Consider the following 16,665-nt stretch of genomic DNA (forward strand, 5'->3'; position numbering starts at 1 on the left):
CGCCGGCGCCTAAAAAGTGGCTTGGGGGTGTCTTGGGGGCCCTAGTGAAGATGCTCTCATGGGACTGAGGGAGTAAATCCCTACAGAGGGTTGCGAACCTTTATACTGTAAATTGTTTTTGCGGACCAACCTGTGATTGGATGGTTAGAGGGACTGTGATATTTCCAGCCCACCAGGGTTCAAGTCCTGGTGCTCGCATTTGTTCCTGGAATTATTTCAGGATTTTCGGCGATGCGCATTCAGTGGGAGTAGACGTTCCCGTCGATGACGAGGTGCCTACGGTGACTTCTTAAATTTTAAGATGATATGCCGGCTCAATCTTTCGGAGGTGCTCATAGGGGTAATGTTTGCATGTATGCGTTCGAGTGTACGCGCGTGTATTTGAACGCTTGCGGCTTTCGGCCGGTTGATCTTATGAACACGTGTACGCACAGTTCTTTTTTTTTCTTTCTCAATTATAATTATTGCTTAGGCGAGAAGTTTACTTCGTCCCCGGCAAGCCAAGTTACCGACTCACAACTCACAGGGTCGGCGCTCGCCGAGTCCAATATAAGCGAGTTTAGCATGCCCAAAGAGGGGGGAAAGGTGTTAAACCCAGGGATCGTCTTCCCCCTCTTCTCTCCCCCTGCCCTCCACCTGCGAACCCGGCGGCGTCATCTGCTAACCCTCGCCAGGACGGCGGCGCTCCGTGCCACTTCTCGACGACTGTATGCACCCCCCCCCCCCCCCCCCCCCCCTGCACACCACTCCCCCTCTCTCTCCGCGCGAGCGAGCGAGTCGTCCTGTATTTTTCGGCGGGTTGCTTGGCGTTGGGGTGAAAAAAATCGCGGCCGCTGGCTTTTAGTCGTGTTCGTCGATTTGCTTTGAGTAGAGGTGGTTGTCCACCGCGGAATCAGGCACACATTGGATCGGGATCGTCTCTTCTGCGCGCGCGTGTTCGTAATGTTGTTGAGTTTTTGTGGGGTATTCCTCGGCGGAATTTCCGTGGCTTCTGCAAGGAGAGGAAGCATGGCGCTGGATTCGCCTATTTTCGACCGCCCATGGCGCTGGATTTGTATTCCGTGGCCGCTTATAGCAGGCCTTAATTGATTTTGCTTTCAAGTAGTAGAGGTGGTTTTCTGCGTATGCAAAACGGTGTGGTGGGTGGAATCCTGCTAATTTTGGATCCGGGATTTGGGAAACAATTTTGCGAGGAAACTCCTCCCTGGACCTAGAACAATTTACTTCCGGTCCAAGGAGGCAACTCCCCCAATGCATAGTTTACATAGATCAGGCCCATAGTTTACATAGATCAGGCCTTGTTCTTATTTGGGACTGAATGCAGCATTGCAGCTGAATACTTTTGGTATACTCTAGGTAGAAAATTATGTTTCTGATTAGTTGTTATATTTTCTCATTTAGTTTATTTACCGGGGATTAGTTTGTTTATTTTCTGAATGGTGCTTTTGGTTCAGATTATTGTAAGGCAGAAGATCTGCTTAAAGGAATTATCGTTCTTCACACGAGTGTAGCCTGATCTTTGATAAATAAAACGTTGCTTCTATGATCAAATGTCACCTTCATTCTTGCATAACTACTAATCTGTTCTCTTTCAGAAAACTACTAATTTGCTCATGTTCTGCGAGAAATCATACCTTTGCAAATAGAATTTGTTTTGGTCTTCGTATGACAATTTAGAGAAATATGGGTGTTTTTGTATTGTTCACTTGTTCAGACGTCCTGTTTTGTACTGATGGCTGCATGCACAGTTTTTGGAATCAGGCAAAGATGACGAGCAAGCAGGAGCCCTGGACTCGACTTTCCCACAGTAAGAAGTTACCAGGATGGGTCGCGTACAATCCAAAGACCATGAGGCCTCCACCATTGAGCGGCGATACCAAGCAAATGAAGATTCTATCCTGGAATGTCAATGGGCTGAGAAATATTGTACAGTCAGGAGGTTTCTTTTCTGCATTGGCTCAGAGGGAGAATTTTGATGTGTTGTGTCTTCAAGAGACACATTTGAAGGCAAGTTTTCTTTGTTTCCACCAGTTCATTTTCACCTTACAGCGCTCCCTAGCTTCATCTTTTCATAGGTCCTAGGTTGTGCCACCTGACATGGTGGATTTCAGGTATTTCAGTGTGATGAATGTGTTTTTGTTCTGTTTTCCGGAGGGTGATGTTAAAGATTTCATGAACCTGATACCAGGGTATGAGTATAATTATTGGTCATGCAGTGTCGCGAGGCTTGACTATTCAGGGACTGGAGTAATTTCACGGGTATCGTATTTTTTCCGGTTAATGCTCAAGACTCATTTCACTCTGCATACTTAATAGACATAGCATATCATTTGGTTTTGACTTGTGCCTGGCATTGCCCTCACAGGTAAAACCAATCTCTGTCCAATATGGAATTGGCATAGCTGAACATGATCAGGAGGGCAGGGTTATTACTTTGGAGTTTGAGAACTTCTACTTGGTGAATGCTTATGTCCCAAATTCTGGCCGTGGTTTACGTAGATTGGTATGACTGATCTTCCATTCCATTATTGATGCTGCTTTATGTTTTACTGTCACTGCTAATTCCCTTCTTCTTTCATTTGATCTTCAGGTTTACAGGGTTGATAACTGGGATCCATCTTTCGCCGACTTTGTCGAAGTGCGTTCGCTTTGCTAGCTTTCTGGTGTCATTTTTTGTTACATCAGTTGATCATATTTTGCATATTCACTACGTTTGTTATTCTATTGTTCTAAGTGCACATGAGGGATATTATTGTTGTTCTTATCTGAACTTTACCACAACTTCTGACCCCATCCATATTTTGTGATCTTTGAAAAGGTAGCTTTGCGATGCAAACTAACGTTAACCTTGTGGTCTGTAGAAACTGGAAAGTTTCAAGCCAGTAATTGTTTGTGGTGATCTCAACTGTGCTCGTCAGAGTATTGACATTCACAATCCTCCAGTAAGTTCTCTTTCATCCCTGAAAGTTGCCATCTAAAAAATTATATCCTTGTGCTTATACATTATAGTATTGGCATTGCCCTTGTCTTCGTTAATACTAATAGTCTATTGAAAACAAATGGCTTTGATAATTTTCATGGTTACACGTACTTGTATGTTTTCACACATTATCCAACCATGAGAATTTCAAGTTTCAACTCTTTAAATGCATGTGTTTATAGTTTAATGCTGTATTGGAACCGGTATTTCTGCATTTGGCTTCTCTAGTACCTTTATTGAGCTTCAACTCTCTAGATGTATGTGTTGCAGAATTGCCTCATTATGAAATATTCCACGTTATCTTTTTTTTTCTGTGATATGGAACATAACTCTTTTTGAACATGTATGGTTGCACATGAAGCTTACAAAAAGTAGAAAAAATGGTCCAGGCTGTGTATCAGTTTTCTGAACATATTATTTTCGGAGCAACATTGATAATCTCCAACTTGCCATGATTTAGGATCAGATGAGAACGTGAATGCTCTAAATTAAGTCCATGACTAATCCATATAGGGAGATGTGGAGAATCAGTAAATATTGATGGTTCAGTTAAAACTGAAAGTGACTATAAAAAAATACTCAGTTTCCAATATTGTTATAACAATCAACAAAAAATGTTTAGAGTTGCTGTTTGCACTACATTTGCATCTCATGAGCATGGAACAGTTTAGGTTGTTCCAAAATTCTCTTATCATTGCACAAGTTCCCTTTTAAATTCAATAGTCCATTGATGTAGTCTGGGCAGCTCCTTAATTCAACACTGTTTTTCAGGCCAAAACTGAAGATGCAGGTTTCACCGAAGAAGAGAGGGAATCATTCCAGATAAACTTTGATATGAGAGGCTTCGTTGATACCTTCAGAAAGCAGCATCCCAAGGCTGTGGGTTACACCTTCTGGGGTGAAAATCAGCGGCGCAACAACAAAGGTACATCACTATCTTGGTGGATAAATTAATTACATAAATGAGGCAGTGTTGCATTTGCTTTCTGATTTCTGTTACCCTGGTATACAATAGGACAGCAAAGAGCTTATATCAGTGGTTTACATATTCCAAAATTGAAGGATCTACCTTTCCCAAAATGATATTCCCTCCCTCCCATAATGTAAGACGTTTTTTGACTCTAATGTAGTGTGAAAAAAGGTCTTACATTATGGGACGGAGGGAGTAGAACAATTAAGGTTTTGTAATCTAGAAAAAATAATGGTCAAAAGACTTGAGTTACAGCCCATGTATATTTGCGAAAACAAGAAACCTGATTCTTACTTAAGAAAGTAGCACAACAAAATGATTGTTTCTTTTTATCTTGTGTCAAATGGAAGCTGAACTCGTTATCCACTGAACAGGTTGGCGGCTGGATTACTTTCTTGCGTCAGGATCCATCATCGACAGGGTCCATGATTCGTACATCCTCCCGGACGTGACATCCAGCGACCACAGTCCAATTGGCCTTGTGCTCAAGCTCTAGGCACCCTCAGTTGTTGCTGGGGAAATGCTTCGTCAGGCTGAAACGTTTGCATAGTCAGTTTTTCCGTGGATTTTGTACTTGAAGGATCTACCTAGAGTAATCTGTCAATGTTCTGCAGAGGTCTTGCGTATCTGTTATCTTACCATGTCACTAGAATATATGTGCTCATTAAACTTTTGCAATGTGAATGGATTCTAAACTGGAGCTTGCTTTTACAACTGGGTTTTCTCTCCACTAAGCCCGCTGTCAGAACTTTCTGATGGCTTTGTCATGTGCTTCCGTTTTTGCTTTTGTTTGTCGTTAATTTGCTTGCCTCGAGGGAGGTGACTTGCCATGTTTTTTACAATCGAGCAGGACGCTCTCAGCTGCTCAGAGACATAATTAACCCGGTTACAAGCACCGGCACTACTTCACTTCTTATATTACTTTAAAGATTTCAATATGAACTACATACGCCTCTGTTCACAGATATATGATGTTTTGGATGTTTCAATACGGATTACATATGAGCTAAAATAAATGAATAAACATACTAAAACATGTCTATAATATAACACTATATATAGTGTTATATTTGAACATCTTATATTTGGGACGCACTTTGTATCCGACCCCTCAAAACGGCCAAAACGTGTCCGGGCGCGTCTGTGGGCAGTGATCAGTCAGACCTTAAATTAACATTTCTACAACTGGATACCTCAGTTACGAAACCTTACATGCAACGTGAAACCTAATCTAAACGGAGCTGTCCGGCTCCGCTGTGCCCATGTCCATTGTAGTGTTGCTCCGGTCACAGGATTCGAGGCGCCGCCGTCTCTCACCAGCACGTCACCGGTGGATGTGAGGTTGACGATGGATCCTTCGAGGTCGGAGGCCGACACGTCCATCATGACGAGGTTTCATTGCCCGAGGTTGCAGGCCGGTTGGATCGGCGCCGGAGAGTGCGACTCCGCCTCACCGACGTCTGCCGCGAGGGCTGTCGCGCCTACCTGCGCCCTCCCACCGCGGGCATGCCGCTCCATGTTAACCTCCGACGCAGACGGGGCATGGAGGGCCTCCGACTCGGCACGCCAACGTAGGGGTTGCGCGTCCGCCACGGCGTTGACGCCAGACGAACGCACCGCTTCCGACGAGTGAGCGGCGACGGGCCTTGCACCAGATCCAAGTGCCATTTGGGCGGATGCTATAAATTCCCGCCGGATCGAGTCGTCCCGCTATCGGGCGTTCTCCTCACGGGCATGGCGGAGCACGATGCGGATGACCATCTCCTCCTTCGGCCCGACTGGGATGAGGTTCCAATTCGCAGATCGGCTGATGGAGGACTCGGATCCGTTGCCCGCCATGCCGGAGAAGGCGAGAGATTGCCGGAACCCGGAAGTGAGCTTATGGCGAAGAAGAGGAGTGGAGTGGCGAGTTTGGTCCTGCTAGCAAATGAGGACGAATGTATGTGGGGTCAGTGTGGGCCAGGGTCACATCTGACATGGCGAACGTGTCCAGGCCTCCTCATATCAGCCGTAGATTTGGGCTGGATATGGACCGGTATGAGGAGCCCGGCTGGGTCACTTTTTTGACAGGTCAGTGACCGGACCGTCCATCCGGATGTTTCAGGCAATTTTGAGGCGCGTAGATGCTAAGTGTAAGAGAGTTGTTTAAACCTAACTTTGTGCACATAAAACAAGTATCTTGAAATATGCATCGATCAAATTCACGGTAATTAATCTCTTAATACATATAAGAGATTGTTGTTTATAAGAGTAGTAAATCGGACCCGATTCGGAGCGATAAAACACGCTGAAATTAAGAGTTGACAACGCCGGCGCTGCAATACAGCCAGTAAACAGAACAACTAGGCTCAAAACTTATGTACACAAGGCGCGAATAGCTGTGACAAAACCGTTACTATCTACAGGAACGTCACGTAACCTACAGGGGTCCTTCCACATTTACCAACGCAAAATGGCACCTCCAAAGCGGCCAAATGGTCTTCATCACCCTTCTCACATTGCCAGTGACTGGTTTGCGGCATAACCAGGCTGCTCATAAGAGTACTGCATGTTATCTCTCACCCGGCAGTGCCTCCAGCCGTTATTCGCGCCGCCATGCTCGTCGGCCTGGTACTTGGATTTCATGGCCTTTGAGCTGATGGGACCCCCTCGGTCTCTGTTCCTGCTGTTCCGCCTGCCCGACTGGCTGTTTCGCCGTCTCCAGTGCCCGTCTGAGTTGCCCTGAGCCTGGCTGTCAGACACACAGTAGCTATCTTTCTGGTCGCCCCATGAATCTGTCTGAATAGCTGGGGAGCCCCAGCCATAGTCATGGTTCCATGGGTCACCATTCATGCCCCAATTGGATGTGCAGGGAATGATTGGTGCCCCCCAGGCGCTTGTCTGACCTTGCTGTTCCACATACGTGTCCCAGTTTCCAGAGCTTTGCTGAACAAATGTTTCAGCAGGCCGACTGACATAACTGTCCCAGTTCCCTGAGCTTTGCTTGCAATTTGCTTCAAGGAGCTGTTGTTCCACATGATTATCCCAGTTCACAGAGCATTGCTGACCGATAGTGTTGGTTGTGTCCCCATCACCCCATCCCGTGGCTGGAACTGGCTTGTCTGCAAAAATGAAGGAGTCCCAGCCATCTGGGGCGGTGTTGTCCCTTCTAGGAGCACGGCGCCGTGACCTCTCCAGATCAGCAACCAACTCAGGATCTATATATTCATCTGGGTTGACCACATCAATGTACATGTCTGGGTCAGGCAATGGGATGTAACAAGGTTGACCATGATATGCAGCACAGAAACGGTCCTTGGCATCTTTGAAAGCCTCGAATGCACCTGAATCATCCCAGTCAACAATATTCATGTACAATGACATCAGTTTCTTGGCCTCACATAGCTTACCCCAGGGGATAGAGCAAGCATCAATGCAAAATTTCTTCTCCCATAGTGGAACAGACACATTTCCACCACCTGAAAGTCAAACACAAACCATGCTTTATGAGTACAAGGAACTAATCTCTGATGTATAGAAAACACAACTTCTATTTGTCCCAAAGAACACTGATCAGAAAAGGAACACAACGAAATAGAGCAGCTAAAAGTATAAATGAGCAGCCAAAAGGATAACAGGGGACCAACTAACAATGATGAAAATACCAAGTAGTAGTTTATGCACATAAATAAAGTAACCATGGTGCTTTAGCTTATAAATGTTGATAGAAGGGCATGAAGCTGTGCAAGTTTGGAAAATGTCAGTTAACAAGATATTTAGTACTAAAATGTGAGAAGCGAGAAGGCACTGCCAAATTTCTCACAGTACAGGTTCAGCTTAGTTGCAAGAACTTTTTAGCATCCCATGCATGTTCTAACATAGTCTCATGTTCATATATTCAGAAATTTCAATATGTCGCAGGAAAGACAAATTCCAAAAACATGACGGGATTAGGGCATCTTCATTGCCGGGCGCCTGCATAGACGCTTATGAATAAAAAATAATAATTACCATAAAATAAGAAAGAAGCTTATCGCTTTCTAACCCAACAGCAAGCGCTAACGAGGAGTGCTAATTAATCACAGACGAAAACAAAAGCCTTTAGTCCCAAACAAGTTGGGGTAGGCTAATTAATCGCAGAACTAGCAGAAAAACCGATTGCTAAATGCATGGCTGCGGGAAAATAAGGCAAAGCGCCCACCTCCAGCTTTTGCGTAGCTGCCAGGTTAGACGCTAGGATTTTGTAGTCTAACTGTCGATCGAGCAGGATATTTATCCTAGCGCCTGGTGTTGTAGATGCCCTTAGGATACCAAATAACTCATTACAAACAAAGAGAAATTCCAAAGAGCTCATCCAGTGTTATACACAGAAACATCATATTAAACTCTTTACTTGAGCACTGGCAGAACACTTGAATGGGACGATGAGTGGTTGATCCCTATCTATTTTTACAAGACTTAAAATGTTGAGCAGTCATTTAGTACTCCCTCCGTAAAGAAATATAAGAGCGTTTAGATCACTACTTTAGTGATCTAAATGCTCTTATATTTCTTTACAGAGGGAGTATTACTGAAACATAATTTCCCTGTTTAGCAAAATATGATATCATATCAGCATTCTTGTAAAACTGCAAAGAACACTCACACAGATAATTCTTCTCAACAGTTGGCATTTAAAGATCAGAGATCCGTTGGACATGTAATGATCAAGCGTGTTAAACTCGAGAGTTTCACACTGGAGACCAACGTTACTAACTAGGGGTTCAAATATACGCGTAAACAGAAACAAATAGATGACACATAAACATTTGTTAAACATTAGCTCTACAATTTCCTAGAACAAGATTCATATTTTCATCAACCCAAGCTAAGCAAATGCACAAGCATTATTAGACCCACGAAGCAAGCAGTAAACCAGCATAAGTATCCACGCACGTCATTTTCCTTGCAGTGTCGGCACATACTAGTTGCATGATGTTACTACCCACCTGCCGACCCAATTTTACCCAAAATGTCAGTTACCGCGTCTCGACACTGGCAGGAAGACACGGATCGTGAAAGGGAGAGTGTAGCCTACTCCCTGCGCATTCTAGATTTCCAACTCAGGAAAGGAAAGGGGAAAACGACGCGACCCCTCCAAGCCAACGGCAAGCGCGGAAACAGACAAGGTTGCGAACAAGACGAGGACGGATCAGGAGACGCACCGTGAGCCTGGGAGCGCGGCGGCCTCCAGTACCTGCCGGCCTCGGCCGCCGCCCTCTCCCTGTCCCCGTCCCTGTAGCTGGACCGCCTCTCCGCCATGGACGAACCGCCGGAGAACCGGGACGCCCCGCTCGCCAAGCCGGGAGCTTTCCGCCCTCGGCCCTAGATACCACCCCCGGGGCACGCGGCGAGGCGCCCTCGGCCCTCGGGGACCGGTCGATTGGACGGGCCGCCCCCGCGCGCCGGAATCGTGGCAGCGAGGGGCGGAGGCGATCCGGGAGCCCCGAGCGGCGCGCGCTCGATCGAGCTGGCTGCTGGGGCAGGCGGTGAGCCGATTGGGCGGCGAGAGCGACGAGGCCGCGGGGAGGCGATCGAGGCGCGGGCGGTGGCGAGGCGGTTTGGGTGCGGGTGCCGCCGTTGGTTTCGCGGCCGGAGGGGACGGGAGGGTGAGGGGGACGGATTAAAAATAAGGAATTCGTGTGCGTGTGCGCTTTGCCGGTTCGGATGCGTGTCAGAGACGAAGACGGCTGTTGTATGCCACGAGCGCGCGGACAAAACCGACCAAATATGACACGCTCTAAAATTTCGTACTCCTACTCCAGTCTGACTCTTTTGCCCATGTCTCCAGTCTGAACTTAGCTATGTCGGGTGTCTCAAAAAGAAAAAGAAAAGGAACGAAAAACTATGTCGGCAACATATACTTTGGCGTTGCAAGAGAAAAACATCGATCCAACTCTAGCTGAGCTGAGTAAAGTCCATACTTGCGATTGCCATCCGTCGCTCCGCATGATATTGCTTTGGGGAATACGCATAGCATGCGTATCACTTCATTGATAGAAGAAGATAAAATGAATACATGAGGTGGTGGTATAACACATGACACGAACGCGAGGGGCGTGAACATGATGCCCAAAACAAAAAGACGAAAGATGCTCGACCCAAGCAAAGAAGAACACAGCTAAACTCTCCTACGAGAGAAGCTATCCAACTAAGAACCAAACTACCCACAGCTTCGGAACTAGCACCGAGGACACCACGAGCAAAACAAGACAACACCTTCACGAAGGAGAACCACACCGAGACGCCATCGTCGTCCGGTCCAGAAAAGCAGACCTAGGGTTTCCCCCGAAGCTTGAAGAGGGGCCAGAAGATGGCCATGGCAGCGCCTTCAAGAAGGAGACGGCATCCGCAGATGTCGCCGCTGCCAGCATAAGCTGCAGGGATTTCGCCCTGGCCAAATTCCGAGCAATCCCAAGCCATCGGAGCACAGATCGGATATGAGGCAGTTGGGCCTACGCTGGAGTAGCGACTGCGGGAAGGGGAGCCACACCCGACACCAAAGGAGGCGCCGGACGCCGCTGGACGCACGAGCTACGGAGAAGGACAAGGTTGCGTGGCTGGGCGGAGTGAAAGGTGGCGGGGATGCGATGGTGGCCGGAGCCCCGGACAAGCCATGATCTGGAAAGGAGCGCAGATCAAGGCCACCGGGACCGGAGCAGCAGGGACACCCGCGTGCCTAGGGAGCCGGAAGGGCACGCAACTCCCGAAGCGTGCCGGAGGCGAAGATGCACCGGGATGGACGGCCAACCAAGGTACCGACAGGGTGGTGGTGACGCGGAGATGCCGAAGAACCAGCGAGCCAAGGGAGCCGGAAAACGCAGCTCCCGGGGCGCGCCGGGTCCGAAGCTGCGCCATGGTATGATTTTTTTTCGAGAGTGCAAAAACCGCGTATCATATTTTTATAGAAGAAAGCAATTTTTTTCACAAAGGAGCTAGGCCACAATGAACTCAAAGTAGCTAGCAATCTCCACATCGACGGTAACAAGAACCAGTCTCTCAACTAACTATCTAAGCACACCGCACCGGCAACCCTCCATTCTTCAAGTTCATCTTTGATCTGAATTATTAATGCAATGGATGGCTGTTATTTCTGAAGGAAATATGCCCTAGAGGCAATAATAAAGTTATTATTTATTTCTTTATATCATGATAAATGTTTATTATTCATGCTAGAATTGTATTAACTGGAAACATAATACTTGTGTGAATACATAGACAAACAGAGTGTCACTAGTATGCCTCTACTTGACTAGCTCGTTGATCAAAGATGGTTATGTTTCCTAGCCATAGACATGAGTTGTCATTTGATTAACGGGATCACATCATTAGGAGAATGATGTGATCCACTTGACCCATTCCGTTAGCTTAACACTCGATCGTTTAGTATGTTGCTATTGCTTTCTTCATGACTTATACATGTTCCTATGACTATGAGATTATGCAACTCCCGTTTACCGGAGGAACACTTTGTGTGCTACCAAACGTCACAACGTAACTGGGTGATTATAAAGGTGCTCTACAGGTGTCTCCAAAGGTACTTGTTGGGTTGGCGTATTTCGAGATTATGATTTGTCACTCCGATTGTCGGAGAGGTATCTCTGGGCCCTCTCGGTAATGCACATCACTTAAGCCTTGCAAGCATTGCAACTAATGAGTTAGTTGTGGGATGATGTATTACGGAACGAGTAAAGAGACTTGCCGGTAACGAGATTGAACTAGGTATTGAGATACCGACGATCGAATCTCGGGCAAGTAACATACCGATGACAAAGGGAACAACGTATGTTGCTATGCGGTCTGACCGATAAAGATCTTCGTAGAATATGTGGGAGCCAATATGAGCATCCAGGTTCCGCTATTGGTTATTGACCGGAGACGTGTCTCGGTCATGTATACATAGTTCTCGAACCCGTAGGGTCCGCACGCTTAACGTTTCGATGACAGTTATATTATGAGTTTATATGTTTTGATGTACCGAAGGTTGTTCGGAGTCCCGGATGTGATCACGGACATGACGAGGAGTCTCGAAATGGTCGAGACATGAAGATTGATATATTGGATGACTATATTCGGACACCGGAATGATTCCGGGGGTTATCGGATATATACCGGAGTACCGGGGGTTTACCGGAACCCTCCCGGAGGCTATTGGGCATCATGGGCCCAATTGGTGGAAGAGGAGAGGCGGCCAAGGGGCAGCCGCGCACCCCTCCCCCCCAAGTCCGAATTGGACAAGGAGGGGGCAGCGCCCCCCCTTTCCTTTCCCTCTCTCTCCTTCCCTCTCCTCTCCTAGTCCAACAAGGAAGGGAGGGAGTCCTACTCCCGGTGGGAGTAGGACTCCTCCTGGCGCGCCTCCTCTTGGCCGGCCGCACCTCCCCCCTTTGCTCCTTTATATACGGGGGCAGGGGGCACCCTAGAAACAACAATTGATCGTTTGATCTTTTAGCCGTGTGCGGTGCCCCCCTCCACCATAGTCCACCTCGATAATACTGTAGCGATGCTTAGGCGAAGCCCTGCGTCGGTAGAACATCATCATCGTCACCACGCCGTCGTGCTGACGAAACTCTCCCTCAACACTCGGCTGGATCGGAGTTCGAGGGACGTCATCGGGCTGAACGTGTGCTGAACTCGGAGGTGCCGTGCGTTCGGTACTTGATCGGTCGGATCGTGAAGACGTACGACTACATCAACCGCGTTGTGCTAACGCTTCCGCTTTCGGTCTACGAGGGTACGTGGACAACACTCTCCCCTCTCGTTGCTATGCATCACCATGATCTTGCGTGTGCGTAGGATTTTTTTTTGAAATTACTACGTTCTACAACAGTGGCATCCGAGCCTGGGTTTATGCGTAGATGTCATATGCACGAGTAGAACACAAGTGAGTTGTGGGCGATATAAGTCATACTGCTTACCAGCATGTCATACTTTGTTTCGACAGTATGTTTATCTTTTATGCATCTTATCTTGCTTTGATTGACGGTAGCATTATAAGATGATCTCTCACTAAATTATCAAGGTATAAGTGTTCTCCCTGAGTATGCACCGTTGCGAAAGTTCTTCGTGCTGAGACACCACGTGATGATCGGGTGTGATAGGCTCTACGTTCAAATACAACGGGTGCAAAACAGTTGCACACGCGGAATACTCAGGTTAAACTTGACGAGCCTAGCATATAACAGATATGGCCTCGGAACACGGAGACCGAAAGGTCGAGCGTGAATCATATAGTAGATATGATCAACATAGTGATGTTCACCATTGAAACTACTCCATCTCACGTGATGATCGGACATGGTTTAGTTTATATGGATCACGTGATCACTTAGAGGATTAGAGGGATGTCTATCTAAGTGGGAGTTCTTAAGTAAGATGATTAATTAAACTTTAATTTATCATGAACTTAGTCCTTGTAGTATTAGCATATCTATGTAGATCAATAGCTCGCGTTTAGCTCCCCTGTTTTATTTTGATATGTTCGTAGAGAAAACTGAGTTGAAAAGATGTTAGTAGCAATGATGCGGATTGGATCCGTGATCTGAGGATTATCCTCATTGCTGCACAGAAGAATTATGTCCTTGATGCACTGCTAGGTGACAGACCTATTGCAGGAGCAGATGCAGACGTTATGAACGTTTGGCTAGCTCAATATGATGACTACTTGATAGTTTAGTGCACCATGCTTAACGGCTTAGAATCGGGACTTCAAAGACGTTTTGAACGTCATGGACCATATGAGATGTTCCAGGAGTTGAAGTTAATATTTCAAGCAAATACCCGAGTTGAGAGATATGAAGTCTCCAACAAGTTCTATAGCCAAAAGATGGAGGAGAATAGCTCAAGCAGTGAGCATGTGCTCAGATTGTCTGGGTACTACAATCGCTTGAATCAAGTGGGAGTTAATCTTCCAGATAAAATAGTGATTAACAGAATTCTCTAGTCACCATCACCAAGTTAGTAGAACTTCGTGATGAACTATAATATGCAAGGGATGACGAAAACAATTCCCAAGCTCTTCGCGATGCTAAAATCGGCGAAGGTAGAAATCAAGAAAAACATCAAGTGTTGATGGTTGACAAGACCACTAGTTTCAAGAGAAAGGGCAAAGGGAAGAAGGGGAACTTCAAGAAGAACGGCAAGCAATTTGCTACTCAAGTGAAGAAGCCCAAGTCTGTACCTAAGCCTGAGACTAAGTGCTTCTACTGCAAAGGGACTAGTCAATGGAAGCAGAACTGCCCCAAGTATTTGGTGGATAAGAAGGATGGCAAAGTGAACAAAGCTATATTTGATATACATGTTATTGATGTGTACTTTACTAGTGTTTGTAGCAACCCCTCGGTATTTGATACTGGTTCAGTTGCTAAGAGTAGTAACTTGAAACGGGAGTTGTAGAATAAACAGAGACTAGTTAAGGGTGAAGTGACGATGTTTGTTGGAAGTGGTTCCAAGATTGATATGATCATCATCGCACGCTCCCTACACTTTCGAGATTAGTGTTGAACCTAAATAAGTGTTATTTGGTGTTTGCGTTGAGCATGAATATGATTTGATCATGTTTATTGCAATACGGTTATTCATGTAAGCTAGAGAATAATTGTTGTTCTGTTTACATGAACAAAACCTTGTATGGTCATACACCCAATGAAAATGGTTTGTTGGATCTCGATCGTAGTGATACACATATTCATAATATTGAAGCCAAAAGATGCAAAGTTAATAATGATAGTGCAACTCATTTGTGGCACTGCCGTTTAGGTCATATTGGTGTAAAACACATAAAGAAACTCCATGCTGATGGGCTTTTGGAATCACTTGATTATGAATCACTTGGTACTTGCGAACCATGCCTCATGAGCAAGATGACTAAAACGCCGTTCTCTGGAACTATGGAGCGAGCAACAGATTTGTTGGAAATCATACATACTGATGTATGTGGTCCGATGAATATTGAGGCTCGCGGCAGGTATCGTTATTTTCTGACCTTCATAGATGATTTGAGCAGATATGGGTATATCTACTTGATGAAACATAAGTCTGAAACATTTGAAAAGTTCATATAATTTTAGAGTGAAGTGGAAAATCATCGTAACAATAAAATAAAGTTTCTACGATCTGATCGTGGAGGAGAATATTTGAGTTACGAGTTTGGTCCTCATTTGAAACAATGCAGAATAGTTTCGCAACTCACGCCACCTGGAACACCACAGCGTAATGGTGTGTCCGAACATCGTAACCGTACTTTATTAGATATGGTGCAATCTATGATGTCTCTTACCAATTTACCACTATAGTTTTGGGATTATGCATTAGAGACAGCTGCATTCACGTTAAATAGGGCACCATCTAAATCCGTTGAGACGACACCTTATGAACTTTGGTTTGGCAAGAAACCAAAAGTTGTCGTTTCTTAAAATTTGGGGTTGCGATGCTTATGTGAAAAAGTTTTATCCTGATAAGCTCAAACCCAAATCGGAGAAATGTGTCTTCATAGGATACCCAAAGGAGACAGTTGGGTACACCTTCTATCATAGATCCAAAGGCAAGATATTCGTTGCTTATAATGGATCCTTTCTAGAGAAGGAGTTTCTCGCGAAAGAAGTGAGTGGGAGGAAAGTAGAACTTGATGAGGTAACTGTACCTGCTCCCTTATTGGAAAGTAGTTCGTCACAGAAATTTGTTCCTGTGACTCCTACACCAATTAGTGAGGAAGCTAATGATGATGATCATGTAACTTCAGATCAAGTTACTACCGAACCTCGTAGGTCAACCAGAGTGAGATCCGCACCAGAGTGGTACGGTAATCCTGTTCTGGAGGTCATGTTACTTGACCATGACGAACCTACGAACTATGAGGAAGCGATGATGAGCCCGGATTCCGCGAAATGGCTTGAGGCCATGAAATCTGAGATGGGATCCATGTATGAGAACAAAGTGTGGACTTTGGTTGACTTGCCCGATGATTGGCAAGCCATAGAAAATAAATGGATCTTCAAGAGGAAGACGGACGCTGATAGTAGTGTTACTATCTACAAAGCTAGAATTGTCGCAAAAGGTTTTCGACAAGTTCAAGGTGTTGACTCCGATGAGAGTTTCTCACTCGTATCTATGCTTAAGTCTGTCCGAATCATGTTAGCAATTGCCGCATTTTATGAAATCTGGCAAATGGATAAACAAAACTACATTCTTTAATGGATTTATTAAAGAAGAGTTGTATATGATGCAACCAGAAGGTTTTGTCAATCCTAAAAGTGCTAACAAAATATGCAAGCTCCAGCGATCCATCTATGGACTGGTGCAAGCATCTCGGAGTTGGAATATACGCTTAGATAAGTTGATCAAAGCATATAGTTTTATACAGACTTGCGGTGAAGCCTGTATTTACAAGAAAGTGAGTGGGAGCACTACAACATTTCTAATAAGTGTATGTGAATGACATATTGTTGATCAAAAATAATGTAGAATTATTCTGCAAAGCATAAAGGAGTGTTTTAAAGGAGTTTTTCAAAGAAAGACCTCGGTGAAGCTGCTTACATGTTGAGCATCAAGATCTATAGAGATAGATCAAGACGCTTGATAAGTTTTTTTTCAATGAGTACATACCTTGACAGGATTTTGAAATAGTTCAAAATGGAACAGTCAAAGAAAGAGTTCTTGCCTGTGTTACAAGGTGTGAAGTTGAGTAAAGACTCAAAACCCG

The 16,665-nt window shown here is 45.5% G+C and overlaps 2 protein-coding genes across 3 annotated transcripts; one reads left to right on the top strand and one right to left on the bottom strand.

Moving 5' to 3' along the window:
- Positions 1–515: 515 nt before the first annotated feature.
- Positions 516–4,664, top strand: LOC109737736 (DNA-(apurinic or apyrimidinic site) endonuclease, chloroplastic). Of its 2 annotated transcripts, none has more exons than XM_020296868.4 (8): positions 516–707; positions 1,749–2,006; positions 2,151–2,259; positions 2,366–2,503; positions 2,591–2,638; positions 2,862–2,942; positions 3,752–3,905; positions 4,325–4,664. In XM_020296868.4, the coding sequence occupies exons 1-8, from the start codon at positions 565–567 to the stop codon at positions 4,444–4,446; spliced, it is 1,053 nt and encodes a 350-aa protein (XP_020152457.2). In that variant the 5' UTR covers positions 516–564; the 3' UTR covers positions 4,447–4,664. The 2 variants fall into 2 exon arrangements, with proteins under 2 accessions (XP_020152457.2, XP_020152456.1); XM_020296867.4 differs by having other exon boundaries at positions 593–707; positions 1,715–2,006.
- Positions 4,665–6,150: 1,486 nt separating this feature from the next.
- LOC109737735 (uncharacterized) lies at positions 6,151–9,633 on the bottom strand. The gene is made up of 2 exons (XM_020296866.4): positions 9,134–9,633; positions 6,151–7,408 (listed from the first exon to the last, which is right to left on the bottom strand). Exons 1-2 carry the CDS (start codon positions 9,228–9,230, stop codon positions 6,444–6,446), a joined length of 1,062 nt encoding a protein of 353 aa, XP_020152455.1. The 5' UTR covers positions 9,231–9,633; the 3' UTR covers positions 6,151–6,443.
- Between the last annotated feature and the right edge of the window lie 7,032 nt (positions 9,634–16,665).

This window comes from Aegilops tauschii, chromosome 3 (genome assembly GCF_002575655.3).
Source record: "Aegilops tauschii subsp. strangulata cultivar AL8/78 chromosome 3, Aet v6.0, whole genome shotgun sequence".
NCBI classification, from domain to species: Eukaryota; Viridiplantae; Streptophyta; class Magnoliopsida; order Poales; family Poaceae; genus Aegilops; species Aegilops tauschii.